General features: G+C 37.7%; 1 protein-coding gene across 5 annotated transcripts in view; it reads left to right on the top strand.

The window, feature by feature from the left end:
- Nucleotides 1-22,418, top strand: part of LOC127437408 (phospholipid-transporting ATPase ID-like) — a 50,684-nt gene that overhangs the window by 1,373 nt on the left and 26,893 nt on the right. For 2 of the 5 annotated variants that reach the window (XM_051692280.1, XM_051692279.1), the window contains exons 2-13: nucleotides 3,801-3,868; nucleotides 11,564-11,659; nucleotides 14,231-14,289; nucleotides 15,253-15,366; nucleotides 15,959-16,057; nucleotides 16,196-16,257; nucleotides 16,403-16,475; nucleotides 16,805-16,875; nucleotides 19,332-19,414; nucleotides 20,141-20,299; nucleotides 21,727-21,815; nucleotides 22,125-22,321. In XM_051692280.1, coding sequence (XP_051548240.1) covers nucleotides 11,584-11,659; nucleotides 14,231-14,289; nucleotides 15,253-15,366; nucleotides 15,959-16,057; nucleotides 16,196-16,257; nucleotides 16,403-16,475; nucleotides 16,805-16,875; nucleotides 19,332-19,414; nucleotides 20,141-20,299; nucleotides 21,727-21,815; nucleotides 22,125-22,321 — 1,082 coding nt within the window. In that variant the 5' untranslated portion in view covers nucleotides 3,801-3,868; nucleotides 11,564-11,583. Of the gene's footprint in view, nucleotides 1-3,800; nucleotides 3,869-11,563; nucleotides 11,660-14,230; nucleotides 14,290-15,252; nucleotides 15,367-15,958; nucleotides 16,058-16,195; nucleotides 16,258-16,402; nucleotides 16,476-16,804; nucleotides 16,876-19,331; nucleotides 19,415-20,140; nucleotides 20,300-21,726; nucleotides 21,816-22,124; nucleotides 22,322-22,418 lie in introns of those variants that run through there. The other 3 variants (XM_051692281.1, XM_051692282.1, XM_051692283.1) reach the window with 3 other exon arrangements.

Below are 22,418 nucleotides of genomic sequence, written 5' to 3'. Positions count from 1 at the left end.
CTTGCAAGCCGAAGAACACCATCCCAACCATGAAGCATGGGGGGTGGCAGCATCATGTTGTGGGGGTGCTTTGCTGCAGGAGGGACTGGTGCACTACACAAAATAGATGGGATCACGAGGAAGGAATATTAAGTGGATATATTGAAGCAACATCTCAAGACATCAGCCAGGAAGTTAAAGCTCTGTCGCAAATGGGTGTTCCAAATGGACAATGACCCCAAGCATACCTCCAATGTTGTGGCAAAATGGCTTAAGGACAACAAAGTCAAGGTATTGGAGTGGCCATCACAAAGCCCTGACCTCAATCCGATTTGTGGGCAGAACTGAAAATGTGTGTGCGAGCAAGGAGGCCAACAAACCTGACACAATTACACCAGTTCTGTCTGGAGGAATGGGCCAAAATTCCAGCAACTTATTGTGAGAAGCTTGTGGAAGGCTACCTAAAAAGTTTGACCCAAGTTAAACAATTTAAAGGCAATGCTACCAAATACTAACAAAGTGTATGTAACCTTCTGACCCACTGGGAATGTGATGAAAATAATAAAAGCTGAAATAAATCATTCTCTCTACTATTATTCTGACATTTCAAATTCTTAAAATAAAGTAGTGATCCTAACTGACCTAAGACAGGGAATGTTTTCTATGATTAAATGTCAGGAATTTTGAAAAAAAAAATCTATCTATCTGTCTGTTTGTCTGTCTGTCTATCCATCCATCCATCCATCCACATGTGTGTGTGTACATATACATATACATGTATTGATATTTGTTATAAATATAATACATTAAATACAATATGTAATAATAAATATAAAAAATTATAAATAAAATATAAAATGTAGAATAAATAAATTAACAAAATTTAAAATATATGTAATGTAAAATATAATTTTAGTGATACTTATATCTTATATAGTGATATGTATGTCTTGTGTGTTTTCTTCTGCAAGAAAATCTATATTGGGTTATGATGTAATTAATACAATTTTTGGATCTATATTTGTTATATAATCGTCGTAAATCTAAATTAATAAATATAATGAAATAAATAAATATAATACATATAGAATAAACAAAATGGAATAATTATGTAATATTATGTAAATATAATTTTTGTGATGCTTATATACTGCATGTCTTGTGTGTTTACTTCTGCAAAAAAATGTGTTGGGTTATGACACACATAAGTAACATTTTTGGATCTATATTTGTTAGATAATCTTTATTTTGTATTGTAGAGTTCTGCAGTCATTTAGGGTCAGTATGTCAGGTGCCTTTATAGCTTAAAGACTTCTGAATTTCCCCTAAAGTCACATTTGTTTCAATGAACCCCTTCGTCCACCCTGCTATTTTGCATTTGCACTCGATATGGACAAAAGTGTCCAGAGTGTTTAATTCTGATATTTATTTAAACGTAGCCTTGAGCATATGGCTGAACCCTAAACTATGTATTAATAAGTCCCCTTTCTGTTGGACAGATTGGATTGTGAGGGGGGTTAATACACTTGGTGACCAATATGAGTTTGTGATTTGCAAACATTCACAAAATATAAAGTGTGATAGGATATAAAGCTGGAACATGAACAGTTGGTACTGATCCATGCTTGAGAGTCAAATTTTTTGAAAATCCTGCTTTATATTGACCCTCATTCACAAAGCAGTTTGGTGTAAAATGATTTGCACAAACATACATGAATTTTGTTATGTTTTGGGGCACATTTCAAAAACAAAACTTGTCCACTGTGTCTTCAGTGGCTCTGATGCCGGGAGTGCATGAAGACTCTTATGTTCACTTTTACAGCCTACAACAGAACACTTATGACGCTTGCGAAGTTGAGACATTATTCTTCTCACTGTAGCTGCTCCAGCGTGGAAAAAAATGGCGGACTGTGTGTCGATCACTCAGGGGAGGATCTATGATAATAGAGTGGAGTCCGTCACCAGTCGTGGGCGTGGCCTGCTCTAAAGTGACGTCACTTTAGAGCGGATACGAAAACCAGCCATTTTGAGACACTGTTTTTGATTAATAGAAATATAAGAAAGAGGAGTGGGTGACTTTTAACATTGCAGGGTGGTTGTGTACACACACTGCTGACTCACATTTATGTTAAAACACCATGTAAAAGTGAATTTTGCATAATAGGTCACCTTTAAGGACACACCCATCTGCTGGCGATGCCATTCTGAAGATGGAGACACCACCCATGTTTTTTGGGGGTGTTGTAAGATCCAAGAATTTTGGCTGAAGGTGCAAAGTTTTGTGTGTGATGTGTTGGGCACTCAGGTCTCGTTCTGCCCCAGACTCTGTATTTTGGGAGATGGGGAGGTCATGGAGTTGGAGGATAAGTACATGAAGGACTGGGTTTTGACCAGTGTGATGATTGGTAGGCAGGTTATTTTGAGGAGTTGGAAGTCGGATGGAGCACCCTCGTTCCCAGAGTGGTACGCGGAGATGGGGAGGGTGACTGCCTTCGAGGAGGGGTCGAGCATAAGGATGGGAGTTGGGGATTCTTACAAAAAGAAATGGGGCAATTAATTAGCATTTTTGGGGGAATCTCAAGGAGGGGAGGTGGAGGGAGTAATTTAGAGTTTATTATTTTTTTTATTATTTTTAATTTTTTTTTATTTTACTTGATTATTGTATTTTATTTTATTTTTTTGTTGTTGTTTTAGTGTTGTTTATTGACCACAGGGGTGTTCGTGGGGGGGGTCAGGGTGGGATGGGAGTTTGGTAGGAGGAGGGGATATAGTGGTGGTTTAATGTTTAAAGTGATTGATTCAATATATATATATATGTTGTTTAATTTTTTGTGTAAATATATGAATCAATAAAAATGTTAATAACAAAAAACAAAACAAAAAAAATGAACCCCCTTTGTCACACTGAGGATACTTTCAGCATAATGTAACTCTGACAGTAGTCACCTTTTCACTGCAAATCAATTTGTTGTGCTAAGCCATCATATGGCAGGAAACTGCGGACTCTTGCTCTTATCGGGATCACCTGTGTTTACTGCATGCTACCCTCAGCAACCCTCCCCAGCCTTGCGGTGTGTTCCTGTGATGGGTTTCCAAGGGCTGCAGTTCCTTTGGGCTTTCATTAGGGTGATATGGGAGAACATACCCAGAGTGTGTCAGACATTAAAAAAAAGCTAGAATTGCGTGCTCTTTAAAAGACAGTTACCTGTGTGATGCTAGATGATTACTGTTTCGCTGCCATCTGCAGTGTGCTCTCTAACACAGTCAAACACATCTAGATGAACAATATGGCTTAGAGGAACTCGCTCTTAAAATTCGGTTGGAAGTCCTGAACATTTTACTTGAGTTAAACTGCATCACTTCTGTCATATATTGCAGAAGTCAGTCTCTTTCGTAATCAGGGGGTTACTTGTGAACTTTGGGTACGCATTTAGATTTTTAGGCTGGGCAACTGTTTATTGCTTTGTAGGACCAGGGGGTGTCACTCCTTGATAATTTCGCTTGGGTTGGTCCCCCTTGATCGTGTTTTGGTGTTGGTCCTGGGGGGCATCAGAAGTTTCAGGGTGGGCACGAGGAAAATCTAGGGGGGCGATGAACCCTTAGCCCCCCTTAGACCTGGCCATGTTCATACTGGAACAGTGTGAACAGAACCGTATTTAACACTCCAAACATGACTCCAAACAATTATTCTGCTGCTGTGTGAACATAGCCAAAGTCTTCAAAACTAATTTCTGATTATTTTGATCAGCATGATGTTGATGGAAAATGTATTATTTGTATTATTTAATGCTCACACCATTTCCTGGCATAATGTTTTTCAGAGAAACCCTTTGAACCCATCGGAGATGGCCTGATATTATGGCAGTTTGGAAGAAGGACGTCTGCTTTGGTAAGAATAGCTGCAAAAATCATATGCTTACATGCTTACATGGCATTCATGTTTAGTTAATGTTAATTAATGCAAATGTTAATGTGTATTCATGTTTTTGTAGTCAGTTTTTCCCAAATGTTTTAAAACCACGTGTTTAAAACAGTTTAATGTGGTTTAAAGTCTATTGATAATACGGTAACTTTCCTAATTACAAATTGAGCTCAAATCATTGGTGAATCTCCCAAAAATATGACCAGGACACATTCACCCCAAAATCAAAAGAAAAAAATAAGAAATTATATTTTGCATAAAGATAATGAAGCCTAAAAACATTATTATGATGTTTTATTTCAAAATAATTATGCACATTCTATCCAATTCTCATTACCATAATGCAAAAAAATTCTCATAACTGTAATTTAAAAAAAAAAGAAAGGTTTGATATTTATCTTGTAATGTACAGTATATACAGTATATGGTTATCTGATGTATATAATTGTGGTTATCTGAATGAACAAAAAGTTTCCATTCTTGCTTAAGATGCATATTGTGCAGACAAGACGATTTCGTGTTGATGCACAAAAGTGTGTTTGTTGTGCCCTCGTCGCAAACTGTCTCATTCATACAGTTCCGAAAAAAAGCAGTAAAAGTTCAAAAACATTGAAACAATCACCACAAAATGAAACACACAAATGTTTTATTGCCATAAGTCCGGTCATCTCATCGCTGGTTGTCCAGTCTTGAAAAAGAAGAAACAGTCAAATGAAAAGTTTGGTTGGTAGATGAGCAATCTATTTGGAAATTGTCACAGTTGATGATCAGTTTGTTTGCAAGGGCATGGTCTCTCTGAGCGGCCTAGAGAAAGACCAGATCCCCTTTATGATTTTGCGAGACACAAGTTCAGCCCAATCTTTTGCTTTGAAGAGTGTTTTGCCTTTTCTTAGTGAAACCTTCTGTGGTTCTGATATACACCTACAAGGGATTGAGATGGGTGTTTGAAAGTTAATAATGTGCACATTCATTCTGATTTAATAAAGGGCTTAGTGAAAGTTGCCATTCGTTCTCAATTACCTGTGAAAGGGGTCACATTCATTCTAGAGAATGATTTGGTTGGTGGAAAGATGCTCCCCCTTCCAGAGGTTAATGAAATTTCATTCTCTGAACCACCCAACTCTGCCGATTTAGTCTTTGAATTTCCATCCGTGTTCTCTGCTTGCGTGATTACACAAGCTCAGTCACAAAAATTTGGTGATATGCTGGATATTTCTAACAGTTTTTTAGATGCAGATAGAAGTTCAGACTTCCCTGTAGTGCAACCTGTTGTGTCCAAGTCGCTGTCCACTGTTGATGGAGCTGAACCTGACCTATCTGACCTGTCGCTGTCCATGTGAGCAAAAGCAAGATCCCGGACGAGCCCCCATTTATTATGCCCTGTCTAGGGGGTAAGGGCGCAATAAGAGTTTTTTTTTTTTTTTTTTGGTGGATTCCCGCTCCAGCTGCCAGATCAAAGGGAGATAGCACAGGGTTATAGAGAAGTTTTTAATTTATTATTTTAAATAGAAAGAGTTGGCGCAGTAGCTTCAGGGTGCCTAAAGGCCAAAATAATAAACACAAAGAACTAAACCAAAACTCAGAATATAAATAACCTAAAGCCAATGAAAAAAAAAAAAATATACAAAGGCCTTCCCTCACTTTCTAATGTAAAAAAATCACAAACCATGTTTAGCAAAATAAACAGCAGGCCACCCCTGTGCTCTGATTTCACTAACGAAGTAAGCAATTGAAGAGAACACATTAGACATCAAAGTATCAAATATTGGCTTCATACAAAAAGAACATTTGGTCTGTCGGCTGCAGGGAGAATCTGTGGAGCTATCAGACATGTGGCCTAAATTTGGAGTGAGCTCCCCATCTACCGGTGATGCACCCTTTTTAAAACTATGCACCAATTGAACCGCCAATCCTGTGCTCAGAGGCAAACAACGCATCTGAGAAAGAGAGAGAGAAACAGCACAGGCAGAACACAAGACAAAGCAAACAACACAAAAACACAAGCAGGACGTAACAAAGTGCCTCTCTGTAACCTTGATTTTTCCTTTTTTAAAGAAAAGGAGGGACAAGTCTAAAAATTGTTTTGTGATAATTAACATTATGCCACAAATGCTGTCAATTGAGCTTAACTTGTATTCAACCTGGAATATTCCTTTAAATGTACTGACACATTACAGTAATGAAAAACAGACTTCACTGAATCTAAGCAAAATATGAATTATTTTTATTTATTTTTTAGTTTTTTATTTTGGGGTGAAATATAACAAGGGCATATTTTGTAAGATTCATTTATATACACTTTCTCTTGGGCAGTAACTTCTCTTTAACAGCAACACTTGTTAGAATTGACGCCAATAGTAGTCACATTATTAGCTATAAGTACCGCAAACAACCAGATAATTACAGCGTCTACAATATTTTCACAGATCGAATTCTGCTGAACAAAGGATCTCCTCTTGTAGTTCGTACTTTAGTCCTGCCTTTAATACCTTTATTTCTAGCAACAGTATTTCAACTATGTGGTCATCTCTCTTCTCAGGCCTTGTTGCCTAGAAACCTTGATGACACCCCCCTCGTGTGATTGTTGCTGTTGCTCTTGGTGTCTCTTTTGCACAAACAAATGAAACTGGTTTTAATACCCAGCCATAGTTAATCAGTCCTTTATAAAGAAAAGGACAGTTTGCATCTTCTTCCTGTGACATCATCACTCATTGCTCCTTTATTCCATGGTTTGCTGCTCCACAGAGGTAAAGCAGTGACTTTGCTGCTGTAAGGATGCTGACATGTGAAGCATGCCATGTGTTTTGTTATTAAGAGACTTTAAGTGTGTGCGTTTGTGATCATGAGAAGGAAAAGGTAACGGGTCCAATGACGCAGGGTTTTGCCTCTTTGACCTTGGAAAAACCACAGATATTTACATTACTTTCCCTTGGGCAACACTGTAATCATTTATTCGTCTTTTAAAAACATGTTCTGGCAGACTGGATGGAGATCATTTACAGTGTCCTTAGGGGACATGAAGGTGAAACATGTAGGTATTTTTCTTTTGTGTTTTACTTTGTGTTGCTTGGTGAAGTTTTAGAGTGTGTTTCATATGTGATGCAAATGTAAGACACTTACAGTATGTTGAAAAGTGCGAAGTTGGGAAGCCAGTGTTGTAAGAATGTTGCCCGAAATAGGAAGTACATATACACCTCCATGTATTAGTCACTTAATCACTTAAAGAGGTAATTGAATCATTGTGGATGCTTAGTATACTGTAATGCACAAATACCATAATTTCCATAATTGCTGAAATGTTTGTCAAGGAGCCCTCTTGCAAATTTAAGAGGTGAATGCAACTTTATCTTCTTTAACTTTAACTCTTTCAAATAATTGTTCCAAATTAGAGCCAGAAAAGATTTTTTAAGTATTGATGCTATCAGACTGATGTCACAGTGAATTCGGCAACAATAGATAGAAAATTCTGCTGCTGAAATCAGTCTGTTCTTACTGAAATTTGAATCACTGCCCCCAGTGGCTGAAGCTGGAAGTGCTGTTGAACGTATGGGCATGTGTGAGCTCCAGTTTCCAGGTGAAATGTCCACAGAGTAGTGCCAAAAGCTATATTTTTAGTTGTAAATGATGTAATACAGTCAACAAGAATGCAAATTTTATTAACCATATGCCCTAATCCATACCCCAACCCTAAACCTGACTATCAGTGGAGTAAAAATGTAATTTTAGAGAGAAAATGCAACCTCCGAATCACGCTATTCATTGTTTAGCTGAACACAATTACTTCCTTGTTCCCATGGGACCAGAATCTGTGTTTCGGAGGTTGCTCGCACAACTCGCTATCAGTAGCACTAAATGGGTGGGTTGTCATGGTCGAGATGATGCAAAAATGGCTGATGGGGGATAGTGCTTGTCAGTTATTCAGCAATATGGGGTTGAATTTAGGGTACTTGCACTTTCGGAAACAACATGTTGATTTCCTGTGTGATCACGTTGAGTATGCATACACCTCCAGTACTTCACTGAGGTCATTTAGCCTAAACATGCTGTGGATGCATACTGTACTGTAATTCACATTAAACTGTATTTTTCATAATTGCTGAAATGTTTATTGGGAGGCCCTTATGTAAAGTCAAGACATGAATGCAACTTTCTCTTCAACTCAAAATTTCCAGATTAGAGCCAAAAAAGAATTTTTCAGGGTTGATGCCACAGGAAGACACTTATAAAGATCCCATGAAATAATGAGTTTTGTGGCTTTAAGTCCATGTCTGTTAACTTTGAGGCCATCTATATGCTAGTAATACTAGTAATGAGAAAACACACTGTTTTGCACTCATGGGCATATCAAAATTTTTGTACACTTATGCTGCCTTTACTTGCTATTATCCTACGATTCTACTTTGTGCGATTATTCTTACAGTACTTCTAAGTGCGTCATGTTCAAGTGCTTTGTTGACGTAGAGAATAGGAAAAATGGCAGGTTCATTATTGCATATTTCTTGGGTAATTACTTTTGTTTATTTTTACGCTGTTATTCATGTTAGTCAACTGGCTGACAATAAAGGAATTTTGTTCAAATACATGCTAGTTTCTCTGAGTAAACAATTTACAATATACAACAAATAGTTAATGATATATGTAAATGTATATGACTGAAACATCAAGCGTAAACTAGCTGCATCTAGAAAACTTAATAAAACTTTACTACAGAAACCATACTCTCCTTCGTCATGTTTATGGCGCTTCCTAACTTGGAAACTTGGTATAAAAATATTCTCAGAGTTTCCCAGAAGTAATTATGGTTTGAGGGGTCATAAATAATGTGCAACTTCCGAGTAGGAAATTCTTATTTGTGGTAATTCCGAAAACATGTGAAGGCAGCATAAAATGCTCTCTACAATGAGAATTCATTGCCAGCATCACACTAGGCGATTTTTCCAGTGATCTTCAGGTGTGAGTTTACATAATCGCTGGCCAGGTGGAGGGAGACGAAGTGCGCATTCTCACAGCAGGAGGTTGTTAATCACTTGACCGTCGGGACTTGCAGAATTAATGGCTTAATAATACAAAAAAATACATTCTGTCTTGTGTTCTCGTCAAATGACCAATGAGCTTCTTCTTTTACTGAAGAACTGACATCAAGCTGATCTGAACGTTGTCATCGCACTCAGCTACATATCATCACAAACGCTGATTGTAATCCAAAGTGATTCTGTCACCAAGCGTTTTTCCTGCCTTTTTATCCCTACACTAAAATGACATCAGAAAGCGGAGCCACAACAATAGGCAATATATCAACACAGGACAGATAACTGTACTCATCAAGCCAAGTCAAGTCACATTTATTTGTATAGTGCTTTAGTTTTTCAAAAGCAGCTTTACAGGAAATCAAACTGTAATGTCCGTTAGTGTCATAAATGTCATAAAGTCCCCATTAAAAAACTTCATTGACAATCATGCCTTTTTGTCTTTAAGTCCCCATTGTGCAAGCCAAAGGCGACTGTGGCAAGGAACAAAAGCTCCATAAGATCTTAGTAAGTGGAGAAAAAACCTTGGCAGAAACCAGACTTAGGGGAGCCAGTTCTCCTCTGGCTAAAACCATTTCATACGGCCAAAGAGTCTAAAGTCCAGCATTTCATAGTGTCTTTAAGTTCCTTTACATTGTGTACAGTTGTTCATTTAGGATACATCATTATCATATAGTGACTTACAGGGCATTTAAAGTATGCCTATACTTTTTATCAGTATTTGTGTTTCCTGGGAAACAAACTTATGACCTTAGCATTGTTATCATCATGCTCTACCAGTTGAACTACAGAAACAAGCAAAAAAGTGTGGCAAAGTAATATGAGACGTTATGCATTATGTACCATTTGTCTGCTGTGATCAAATGTGTGAACTGAGTGGAAACTCATCTGATGGATCTCTGGGTGTGGAAGCTGTTCAATTATTAATGGTTGACGACAGTTGTAGCACCTGCGCTAAATGAGGAAACAATTATCATGTTCACAAAGCCATAGCTAGCAATGAACCAGTACATGCTAATTCAGAAATTATCTACTAGGCTTTTCTGGCAAAGAGCTGTGTAGTTAGTCGTTTCTTTAAAAGAGAAGTTATTTTTCTTGTCCAGAAGGGGTGGAGCCAGAAGAAATGTAGAAGTTGCGGTAAAAGGATTGTGTGGTTTTCCTGTTAAAACCTGCAATCTGACTTTTTTTGAAGACATTTTCTGAAGGGGTACTTGCCTGTGCAAAACTCGCAGCCACATTGCTAGAGTGTTTTGGGTGGTTGCCAGGGCCATTGCTATGTGGTTGCTAGGGTGTCCTGGATGGCTGCTAGGGTGTTATATATGGTTTCAAGGTGGGTACATCCATGCTCATGTCAAAAGACACCCACCCTAAGTCTCTGTGATATTCTGGTCTGGAGATATGGCTTGGGTCTCTCCTTCAATGCAAGTCTAGTAGAATTTTTTTAACCTCCATCAAAAATCGTTAGCCTGATCAGTGTGAAAAGCAAAAGCACAACTTTCCTTAGTCGGCCACATGGTTTGATGTATCATTCACATCCATAACACAAATAGTGTGGGACGAGTTACACGCTGGCATTTAATTCTTGGGGTTAGGGATCATTTTAAAACCCTAAATTATAGTTTGAGCAGCATTAATAGTAACGGGCCAGATTAAGCCACACATGAACAGAATGGATCACTCCAAGGTCATATTAAGAGAACCTCTGAATGACCCTCATTGCTTTACACTTGTGCAAAAATGCTAAGAAAGCATCTTATAACTCATATAATTTCAAAACTGTGATAGTAACAAGCTTATTTGGTGAGTCTTGCTCAGTTACAGTTCCTGTTCAGCTCATCTGGCAGTAAACATGAAATTTAGCAGAACTTGAAGGAAGTCTGGAGTGTACGGTGCAACTGCAGTGCAATATATTGTAACACTCACCAATCTGTATCACCCAACTTGACTCTTGTTCAGGGCATGATATTATGAGACCCTCAGCAAAATATAAACTGGATCCCAAATTTCAGTTGATTCAGATACATAACCTGATGATTAATGTTATGTATCTGAATCGACATAACATTGGTTAATATGATTAATGTTTCATGTCATCATGATGTTTCAGGCAACACTAAGAACATCTGCCATGTTGTACAGTAAATCCTTTAGTAGATCAGTAAAGTCCCCCATCTTGCATGTTCATCGAGTTACTTCAGTCTCCTGCTAACCCCAGAGCATAGCTGAGCTATGAAAGAGCAATAAAATGTTCCTATGGCCTTTTACAAAGGCAAGGTCTCTGTGTTTATAATGCCAGATGTCTCAATAACTCCTAGTTAGAACAAGTAAACGATTAGGTGTAATTTTATGTTAATACCCATAAGCCCTGCAGGTGTAGAAATTCCACAGGCGTGGCAAAAGACACGCTTCAGTCTCTTGCAATCAAAGACAAGTGTAGGCATCGTCTGGTACATTCCAGAGGAATCCAATGTTCTAAGAATTAGCTGCCCAACAGAAAGTAGACACCACAGACTATGGAGTATCGTATGACTGTCTGTTTAATGACTCTGTCATTTGATTTGCAATTAAGTTTTAATTTGATGTGGGCCATTGTACGCATGACTAATGTCTGAACATTTGTTTGTGCTGCTCAAAGAATGACATTGCAGACAGGCAATGGCGCTGCGATGGCTATGGATGTTAGTACCATGGAGAGGAGGTTGGAACCCACGCTTGAAAGCACCTGGACAAGGTAGAGCGGCAAGGGGGGGGGGGGAGTTAAACAGGGGAAGTGTCCTTGAAGAGCTGGAAAGAGTTTTGGAAACTATTATTCTATGCAATTATGTTATTCTTAAAAAAAAAAAAAAAAAAAAAAAAAAACCTAGAATATTTTTGTTAGTTTAGATAAAAATAAAATTAAACAAACATACATTTTCAATACATTTTAATACAATATTTTTTCCCCCAAACAAACTAAAATATAATAAGATTACCACAAACAACATTTAGTTTTCATTTTTAATACTTGGACTGTCAATTAATTAACATTTTTAATCAAATTATGATATGCCAATTAATCTAATTAATCAAAATTAATTGCATATATCAATATTTGCTGAAAAAAGGCCCCAAATGAAGATAATTAAATATATATAATAATAAAAATAACTATGAATATATAATAATTCAGTTAATTCAAAACTTTGGGTGAAACACTTCCAAATGTCAAGGGCTATGTTCAACGAATTGTGTGCCAACGTTGGACCATTCGTTCTTGTGAACAAATGGTCAGAAAATTTAATTACTTTGTGAATAAACTATTTTCATCACCTTATTGCGCATATTGACTTATATGAAATCTATAAAATCCATGCATATAATTTATAAAGTGTTTCCATATCGGTTTTCTTTAGCGCAAATTGAAAATTGACAAAAATAGTTGGATGGAAGCCCAGCAACTGAACGTAAGCCTGTCAGTGGCCTACAATCCACAACAATCCATTTTGCAATTGAGTTTGTCGATTTGTCCGATGTAGATTTGGGCTGTTTTCACAGGAGGCATTCTTGCATTCCGTATGCACTATTTTCATTGGTCTGTGTGCACATGCATCAGAGGGATACTTTTGAAGTGTTTCACTGTGGTTGTGTCACATTTTGCTGGTTTTCAGCATCTTTAGCTATAAATGCTGCGTTTTTAGGACACCGGGTCAAGTTTAATTTAGTTTCAAACTGGAAAATGCGTCTCAACACCGCTGTATTCTGCTATCCTCCATCCAGTTGTCTTTGAACAGCTATTGATTTGTGGTCTATACAGCTGCGCGCTGCCTGTACAGCAGAAGTTGGGCTGACTGCCCCCTGGTGACTGCGACTCACAAAAACATGAAGGTAGTACTTGGAGCTTGAATTGAAAAATTTCTTATGGAATTTACATACTGTCAGGGGGCATGGTTAACTGTGTTATTTTAATATAATTAATTGCCCTGAATTAACATTAAATTGACAGCATTATTTATTTTTATTTTCTCTCCTTTTTCTCCCCAATTTGGAATGCCCAATTCCCAATACATCCTTGTGGTGGCATAATGACTCGTCTCAATCCGGGAGGCGGAGAACGAATCTCAGTTGCCTCCAGGTCAAAGACTGTCAGTCCGTGCATCTTATCACATGGCTTGTTGAGCGCGTTACCTTGGAGACATAGCGCGTGTGGAGGCTTCACGCTATTCTCTGCGGCACCCACGCACAACTCACCACGTGCCCCACCGAGAGCGAGAACCACATTATAGCAACCATGAGGAGGTTACCCCATGTGACTCTACCCTCCCTAGTAACCGGGACAATTTGGTTGCTTAGGAAACCTGGCTGGAGTCACTCAGCACTCACTGGATTCGAACTCGCGACTCCAGGGGTGGTAGTCAGCGTATTTACTCACTGAGCTACCCAGGCCCCCCTAAATCGACAGCATTATTTAATTTAACAACCCACCATTAAACATGAAAATGCCACTAGATCGCAGTATCACTAGATGACACCGAGAAAATTAACATTAAACATTAAATACCAGTTAACAAACTGACAGCAGCCCAAAATTACTAATAGAAACTAACTAAACTGAAAATAGATAATACTGAAAAATCTATACTGAAACTGACAATCATAGAGGGAAAACTAATGAAAACTAAACTGATTTTGAAACAGACAAATTGAAAATATAACAGAAAAAGAACCAAATTAGAAAGTTAAAACTATAATAACCTTGTACATCATAAAAGTATGACCTATGGGTTATGTGACTTATTTTCTTCTGACTCATAAGGCTTACAAATGTGAAGAACATAAACAATATCGAAGATTTCTTCAAGGAGGAGGCTGCTATCACGTCAAAAGAATCAATAGAAGGAGCTTGCTTACATTTGAGAAGAGCTTTGTGCACTCCTATTTTTACCGCTATCATTTGCTGAGTGATATTCACTAATGTTGATAATATTGTGCTTCTCTTGAGACATTGACTTTAGTTTCTTTTGAAAACAGCAAGAGGAGATGGATTATGAGAAGCATCAATTTGGAGAACAAGCAAGACATAAAATCCAAGAATTTAGATAATTGGTGGAACATATTAGGTTTTGTTTTCCCTGAAACTGGAGGGATTGTAGATTAATCAAGATATTATTGGAGGAATTTGGTGTTGGGCATCAATGCATGTTTGTTGTGAATTATAAAGTTGCATTTGGACTGTTATAGAATTATGCAAACATTTTATTTTTAGGTGTTTCGTTTTTATTTCCCAATGGTAATAATTTACAACTAAACTTTTGTTCAATTCTAGAAGAGGAACGACATGTTCGAGCCAACGATCGGGACTACAATGAGAGGTTCAGTTATGCTGTAAGTCTATAATTGTCCGTAATCTATCGCAGTGATGTTGGTATAGGCATAAATTCCTGTTCCCATAAATGGGTGTTTCTTCAACTTTCGTCACTTTTATCACAGATTTTAGAAAGTTAGATCTTGTTAAAACATTTTTCACTCTCTCACCATTGTGTGTCCTACAGTGTATGTACATGTCACAACAGATTTATGTATTTTTGTCATTTTATTTTGATACTTTCATGTCATTCAAACTCTGTATTGTGTTTAATAGAATTCTGTGGCGGAAATCACATTACAGAGCCCCTTAGAGGATAGGACAGGAATTTTTTTTTTGAAGTAGTTTTGCCTGCCCTCGCAATATTTTGCATTCCCTTGCAATAAGTTTTGCGTTCCCTCACAATACGTTTTGCATGCCCTTGCAACCAATTTACTATGGTTTTACTACAGTAACCATATTTTAACCATGATATATATAGAAACCATGAAACCATGGAGTCAACATGTGGGACATCAGAGTGCCCAAAGTTGAAGAAACCTTCAAATACATGATTTAATAAAGTACGTGAGGGCGTGCTAAATTGGGAATGTAGTCCCATCTAAAGGGTGTTGTTTGGCATGACATGCAACAGAGTCTGCAAACCCCTCAGCCGTGACTATATTCATAATATAACAATTTGAGTGCCTCATTGCTTTTTATTTTATTACATATTAGAAATATTAAGGACACAGTTTTTCATTAAAATGGTATTTCATATACATTCTTATTCATTAAGTGCCATATTTCAACTACAGGATATAGTCCCTGAAGTGTTAATAGGGTACTGTGCAGTGAACGCTGTGTTGCCCAATTATCATCTAGGACTGAAACTATCCATTTTATAATGAATAGTTTAACATTAGAACAAATTCTAATGGTTTAATGATGTTGGCAGAATTGTCAAAAATATGATTATTTTCTTTGTTGTCATTTTTCCACAGGACAATCGAATTAAGACAGCAAAATATAACATCTTCACCTTCCTGCCCATTAACTTGTTCGAGCAGTTCCAACGCTTTGCGAATGCCTACTTTCTAGTGCTGCTGATACTGCAGGTATGCCAGCTTTTTAAGTTACAAAAGTTGTATTTAAAATAAAATAAAAAATAAAAAAATACAAAATCATTGATGTTTACTCAATCAGCTCCATAGTTTAGTTGTCAGGGCACTGGTCAGGGAGTATGTCCCAATCCCTAAATCATTTCAGTGCACTGAAACGTTCGCTCCCAAAAAATTCCCAGAATGCACCTTAAAAATCATGGAGCATCATTGCTCACTATGTTCTGTTACCGGAAATATCGTCATGTCTTATTAAGTCTCTCAAGTCATTAGAAGATGAGCACAAGTGTAAATATATGAAATAAAAGCCTTATTTTCTCTTTAAAATAAAATTATTTTGAAAATGTTCGTATACGTAGGGCAAGTGATACTAACAATCTTTTTTTGATCTTATGCACCAGTACTCCAGTGCGTGCTGACTTGATTTTCTGATGACTTTAATAATGCAAGTTTGAATATGTGAGTGAGTGAGTGACTTACTGAATGAATAAATGAGTGGTTTACACAAAACAAATTTACATAAATCAATATATGAAAGCCCCAGGTGTATTTAATGTAACAACACTAATACTCTAATTCATACTTCCAGTTAATTCCAGAAATCTCCTCTCTGTCCTGGTTCACCACTATTGTGCCTTTGGTGTTGGTGCTGTCTATCACAGCTGTAAAAGACGCTACAGATGACTATGTGAGAATCTATTCTTGTCCTGTTTTTCTTTACAATTGTGAATACTGCATGTATAAAGGCAGGCTGCTCAACCCTCTGCAGTCTGCATAAAATAAGCTAAACTGATGATTGCTGTGATTGATCTATTTTGGATTTCAGTTCCGCCATAAAAGTGATCAACAAGTCAACACCCGGCAGTCTCAGGTACTCATCAAAGGAAAGTAAGTGCCTTTATGCTGTGTATCAGCATTTTCAGCCCTATATTGTGCTGTTGAGTCATAAATATTGAACTGTAAATGCTTTAAGAGATGTGTAGGTAATGCAAATAATGTGCAACAGAACAACACGATAATGTCTTTGTTTCAGGCTACAGAATGAAAAATGGATGAATGTAAGAGTGGGCGATATCATCAAACTTGAGAACAATCAGTTTGTTGCTGTAAGTTTCAATCCTTTACGAATATACTACACTGTAAAGACTGGTAACCTGCAATTGTTACCTTTAGGATCTCTTTCTATATGATGTAACCCTTAAAAATGACTTTTATTGGTGTAACTTAATGTATTCTGCTTGATTCAGTCATAATGAAAAGTATTTTTGTGTAGAAAAAACTGTTCTATTGCTTGGATTTTGATGATGCCAATATTATCAGCATCATCTGCATTGTGTTCATCTGTAGTTCAGTGTACTGTAAAGAATTCTTTACAGTATACTGTCATACAGTACATGATTTATGAGTTTTACTCGACTCTATCTGTTGTCTTTAGGCTGACATTCTCCTCCTATCTAGCAGTGAGCCCTATGGACTGTGCTATATCGAGACAGCAGAGCTTGATGGGTGAGAAGTTTCACGTGAAATGTGTTTGGATTATATGGTGCTTTGCAAGCTAAATCGTTAACCTCTTAGCTTAGCACACTGCTAGCTGATTAGCCTGATAGCCGATTGGTCTGATAGTTTACCATACTGCTAGCTGATTAGCCTGATAGCCCATTGGTCTGATAGTTTACCATATTGCTAGCTGATTAGCCTGATAGCCGATTGGTCTGATAGTTTACCATACTGCTAGCTGATTAGCCTGATAGTACACTACCACTACTTATTTGTAGAATTAAGCTGATTTGTAGCTACCAATGCTACATAAGGATAACTTCCCTGCTCAAAAAAGCAGCTTAAACCAATTTATGCTGGTTTTTGCTTGTCTCAGATTGTTTAAGATGCTCTTAGCTAGTTTTCTAACATCTTAACCCGATCCTTCCGACGGGTGAATATCCGCAAAGCCGCGGGCCCAGACGGCATTCCGGGCCACGTCATCAGAGCGTGCGCGAACCAGCTGGCTGTGGTGTTTTTACGGACATTTTCAACCTTTCCCTCTCTTTGTCTGTAGTCCCCACATGCTTTAAAACATCCACCATTGTGCCTGTTCCAAAACAATCAAAAATAACTTGTTTAAATGACTGGCGACCTGTTGCTCTGACCCCCATCATCAGCATATGCTTTGAGAGACTAATCAGAGATTACATCTGCTCTGTGCTGCCTCTCTCTCTAGACCCACTGCAGTTTGCTTACCGCAACAACCGCTCCTCTGATGATGCCATTGCATCTACAATACACACTGCTCTCTCCCACCTGGAAAAAAGAACACTTATGTGAGAATGCTGTTTGTAGACTACAGCTCAGCATTCAACACCATAGTGCTCTCCAAGCTAGATGAGAATATCCGGGCTCTGGGCTTAAACAGCTCGCTGTGCAGCTGGATCCTGGACTTCCTGTCAAGCAGACGCCAGGTGGTTAGAATAGGCAGCAATATCTCCTCTTCACTGACCCTCAACACTGGAGCCCCGCAGGGCTGTGTTCTCAGCCCACTCTTGTATTCCCTGTACACACATGACTGTGTGGCAACACATAGCTCCAATGCCATCATTAAGTTTGCTGATGATACGACGGTGGTAGGTCTGATCACTGACAATGATGAAACAGCCTACAGAGAGGAGGTGCACACTCTGACATCAACGTCAGTAAGACAAAGGAGCTTGTGGTGGACTTCAGGAGAAAAGACAGAGAACACAGTCCCATCACCATCAATGGAGCACCAGTGGAGAGAGTCAGCAGCTTCAAGTTCCTGGGTGTCCACATCACTGAGGAACTCCTATGGTCCATCCACACTGAAGTCATTGTGAAGAAGGCTCATCAGCGCCTCTTCTTCCTGAGACGGCTGAGGAAGTTTGGAATGAACCGCCACATCCTCACACGGTTCTACACCTGCACTGTAGAGAGCATCCTGACTGGCTGCATCTCCGCCTGGTATGGCAATAGCACCGCCCACAACCGCAAAGCACTGCAAAGGGTGGTGCGAACTGCCAGACACATCATCGGAGGTGAGCTTCCCTCCCTCCAGGAAATATATACAAGGCGGTGTGTGAAAAAAGCTCTGAGGATCATCAGAGACTCCAGCCACCTGAGCCATGGGCTGTTCTCACTGCTACCATCAGGCAGGCGGTATCGCAGCATCAGGACCCGCACCAGCCGACTTCATGACAGCTTCTTCCCCCAAGCAATCAGACCTCTGAACTCTTGATCTCCCACGATGAAATACATCAGCACTGCACTTTATTACCCTTACTCTTATATCTCACACCAGACTGTCATAAATTATATTATTATTATATTATATTCTCTCTTAACTGACTATCAACCGACAGCCTGAATGTCAATACAGTACAATACTGTACATTCTATATATACTATATATACTTTTTTATATATTTTTATTTTTTATTTTTATTAATAATGTGTATCTATATAGTACGTATTGTATACTGTACAGTGTATGTTATTATTTGTATATTGTTGAGTGTAATTATGTGTATATCAGATGTTTAAATTGTGTTGTGTTAATTTGATGTTATTGTAAATTGGTATATGTCTCATCACTGTCACGACTGCTATGTTGATCGGAACTGCACCCAAGAATTTCACACACCATTGCACTTGTGTATATGGCTGTGTGACAATAAAGTGATTTGATTTGATTTTGATTTATACCACCTTATTTCTTAGGCCATTTAGGAAAACTGAGAAGCTACAAACCAGCAAACCAGTTTAGGCTGGTTTAAAAAAAAAAAGTAAAAAAAAAGGTTATTGTAATTATGTAGAATGAAATGTACGTTATTTACCAGACAATACAAATAGATACCTCTTAGGGTCCTAGGTTTTGGGACAATATGTAACAGCGAGAGCATGATATAAACAAGACATGGAAATGCTTCTTTCTAGCCATCGACTCTTTCCAACAGGGAGACCAACCTGAAGGTGCGCCAAGCCTTGACTGTAACCTCAGACCTCGGGGATGATGTTGCGAAACTGGCAGACTTTAATGGTAAACTTTGATTCAAACACACGATTAGTGCGCCGTCACCAGAAATGAACTTGTCAATAGGAGTAAACACAAAACACTCACATTGCTTCTGCCACATTGATTAGATTGATCCCTGTGGCTTTCTCTCGTGGAGCCTTTGGTATGCTAGCACATGTTTTTCAAAGCTATCAAGGAGCTTTTGAAATGAGATTTTGAGTGTCTTCGCTTGGATTCCAATCCAATTCATTTAAGTGTAGCTCCAGCAATCTTGAAATTGGGAAAACAATAGTCAGTGGTGCTTGATGGGTGAAAAAAAGAGAGACCCAAGGCTACCTTGGGACCAGAATATCATAGAGACTTAGGGGTGTACACATTTGACCTGGGCCAGTAAACATCCACCTAAGAACCATTCAGAACACCCTAGCAACCACATAGCTACGCCCTGGCAACCACCACATCACCCTAGCGTCATAAACTTTGCCCAGGCAAGCACTGCTAAATAATTTCTTACAGTGTCGCTGCTATGTTAGTAAAACAACGATGACCTTTTATATAAAGTAGCTATAATTAGAGCTGTGTCATTATCTGGCAATTGGTTTGTGAATCTAATAGGCAGAAATGTCACATGGCGCAATAAGGGTGAATCAACTGATAAACCAAAAATAACTGAGAAAAGAATACCCATAATTGCCTCAGAATTGACACCATCTTTGCCCTTCCTGTTGCTTGTTCAAATGTGTCTCCCAGGGGAAGTCATCTGCGAGCCTCCCAACAATAAACTGGACAAGTTCATGGGGACTCTGTACTGGAGAGATAATAAGTACTCACTGGACAACGAGAAAATGCTCCTGAGAGGCTGCATACTCCGTAACACAGAGTGGTGCTTCGGCTTGGTTATCTTTGCTGGTACATTTCTATTCAATATACTTCTATTTGTAATTTCTTTTTCACAGATGATTGATTAGCCGTCCCGCTCCTTGAGTAGATGTTCCTTAAAGACATATCGAATGCCTAGTTCTTCTGCCTCATCTGTAATTAATGTTTATTAACTATGCATAGCTCCTAATGCAATCCATTATGTACCAAGATTAGCTGGGCACTACGTGCTTATTGTGTGGAGATCAAGAACGTGACGTTCATTTTCATGTGTCGGATCTATCAAGTTAAACTAAAAATACATGAATAAATGTAATTCATACAAAATAATATCCACCGATTTTATGGTTAGGATGTTTTCAATTTCTATAATAAAAGTCTTTTTGATATTGTTTGTGGGGCTTAAAGTAAAAAATGTCTAGGCAGTGTAACCATCTTGAGATGTTGGCACAAGCAGTTTGGCGCAATCTTTTATTATTATTTATTAAAACATCAGCAGCAAAGCAATTTTGTTTTGCACTATAATTATTTTTTTAAGTCAGTGTGGCATGGCAATTATACAGGAAAACATTTTGTTGTCATGTGACAAGAAAACCTTAAACAGAGATGACCCTAATGAATGAGTGTCAAGGTCATGGTTTTATATATATATATATATATATATATATATATAAAATCTCAGATATTTGTACTTTTTTATGTAACCCTAAGAAAACTGGTTTTGTTTTTTGTTTTAATTAATATAATACATTTTGAATAGTTTAAAAATGCATGTACATTTTTCATGTATAAATATATATATTGTTGGAAAGCTTTGGTAACACTCTACAATAAGTTTCTATTTTTTGGATAACATTAGTGCATAAGGTATCATGAACAAGAATTTTTAAAGCATTTATTAATCTTGGTTAATGTTACTTTGTGAAAATACAATTGCTCATTGTTTTCATGTTATTTCATAATGCAGTAACTAATGTTAACATATACCATTTTTAATATTTACATTTTAAATTAGTATGTTTAAATTAACCAAAATTAGTAAGTGCTGTAAAAGTATTGTTCATTATTAGTTCATGTTAACTAATGTTAATTACAACAACATTACTGTAAAGATTAACCAAAACTTTTTTGAAAATAATGATAAAATTTTGTACATTCACATGTATTCAAGGAAAGTATTTAAATATTTAAAAAAAAAATTTTTTTTTTACTTGATGGTTTACACCACTTGGCATTTTTAACAATCAATAAATATATTATTATTATTTATTTTTTTTTTTCTTCTTCATATTTTCAAATGTATGATTCCAACATGAATACAAAGATGACATTTCTAAGAATGTGGCACATTGTGTTTTAAACTATATACTGTAAAATATATATCCTTTTTTAATTATCTTTGACACCCTTATTTGTCATTGACCCATGTGTGTCTTGTGGGTTTTTTGCCACGTCAGGACTCCAAACCAAGCTGATGCAGAACTGTGGGACGACCAAATTCAAAAGGACCAGCATCGATAAACTGATGAACACATTAGTGCTGTGGGTGAGTGTGTACTCGGCATGCTGGGACTGATCGACATGTGGCATCTCATTACTCATGACGTGAGACTTTCTAAAAAGCAGTTCATTTTGTTTTATTCTTATCTAAAGTAACTATAGGAACAATGCACCTTGAGCAATCTGGGGTGAAAATTCTGTCATTATTTACTCATCCATGTGTCGCTCCAAACCTGTATGATGTTCTTTCTTTTGTGAAACACAGAAGGAGATGTTAGGAAGAATGACATTCTGCATAAAATCTCCTTTTGCTTCAAAAGGCTTAAGTGTTAAGGGATATGTTTTGGGTTGCCAGATCTTTGGATTTCTCATCTGCATGGGAATCATCTTAGCCATTGGCAACACCATATGGGAGCAGAGAGTTGGCAGCAACTTCTGGGCATATCTTCAGTGGAAGGAACTCATGAGCAATTCAGTCTTCTCCGGCTTCCTGACCTTCTGGTCCTATGTTATCATCCTCAACACTGTCGTACCCATCTCACTCTATGTTAGGTAGGTCAAACCGCATAGTGTGCGGTAGCAATTGCATTAAAGATACCTGAAAGTATTTATCACTCTTATTTAATTAAGTTTAGATGAGGGTGAAAGA

The sequence above is a fragment of the Myxocyprinus asiaticus genome, chromosome 48 (assembly GCF_019703515.2).
Source record: "Myxocyprinus asiaticus isolate MX2 ecotype Aquarium Trade chromosome 48, UBuf_Myxa_2, whole genome shotgun sequence".
Lineage (NCBI taxonomy): Eukaryota > Metazoa > Chordata > Actinopteri > Cypriniformes > Catostomidae > Myxocyprinus > Myxocyprinus asiaticus.
This window is presented reverse-complemented; position numbering and strand designations above follow the sequence as displayed.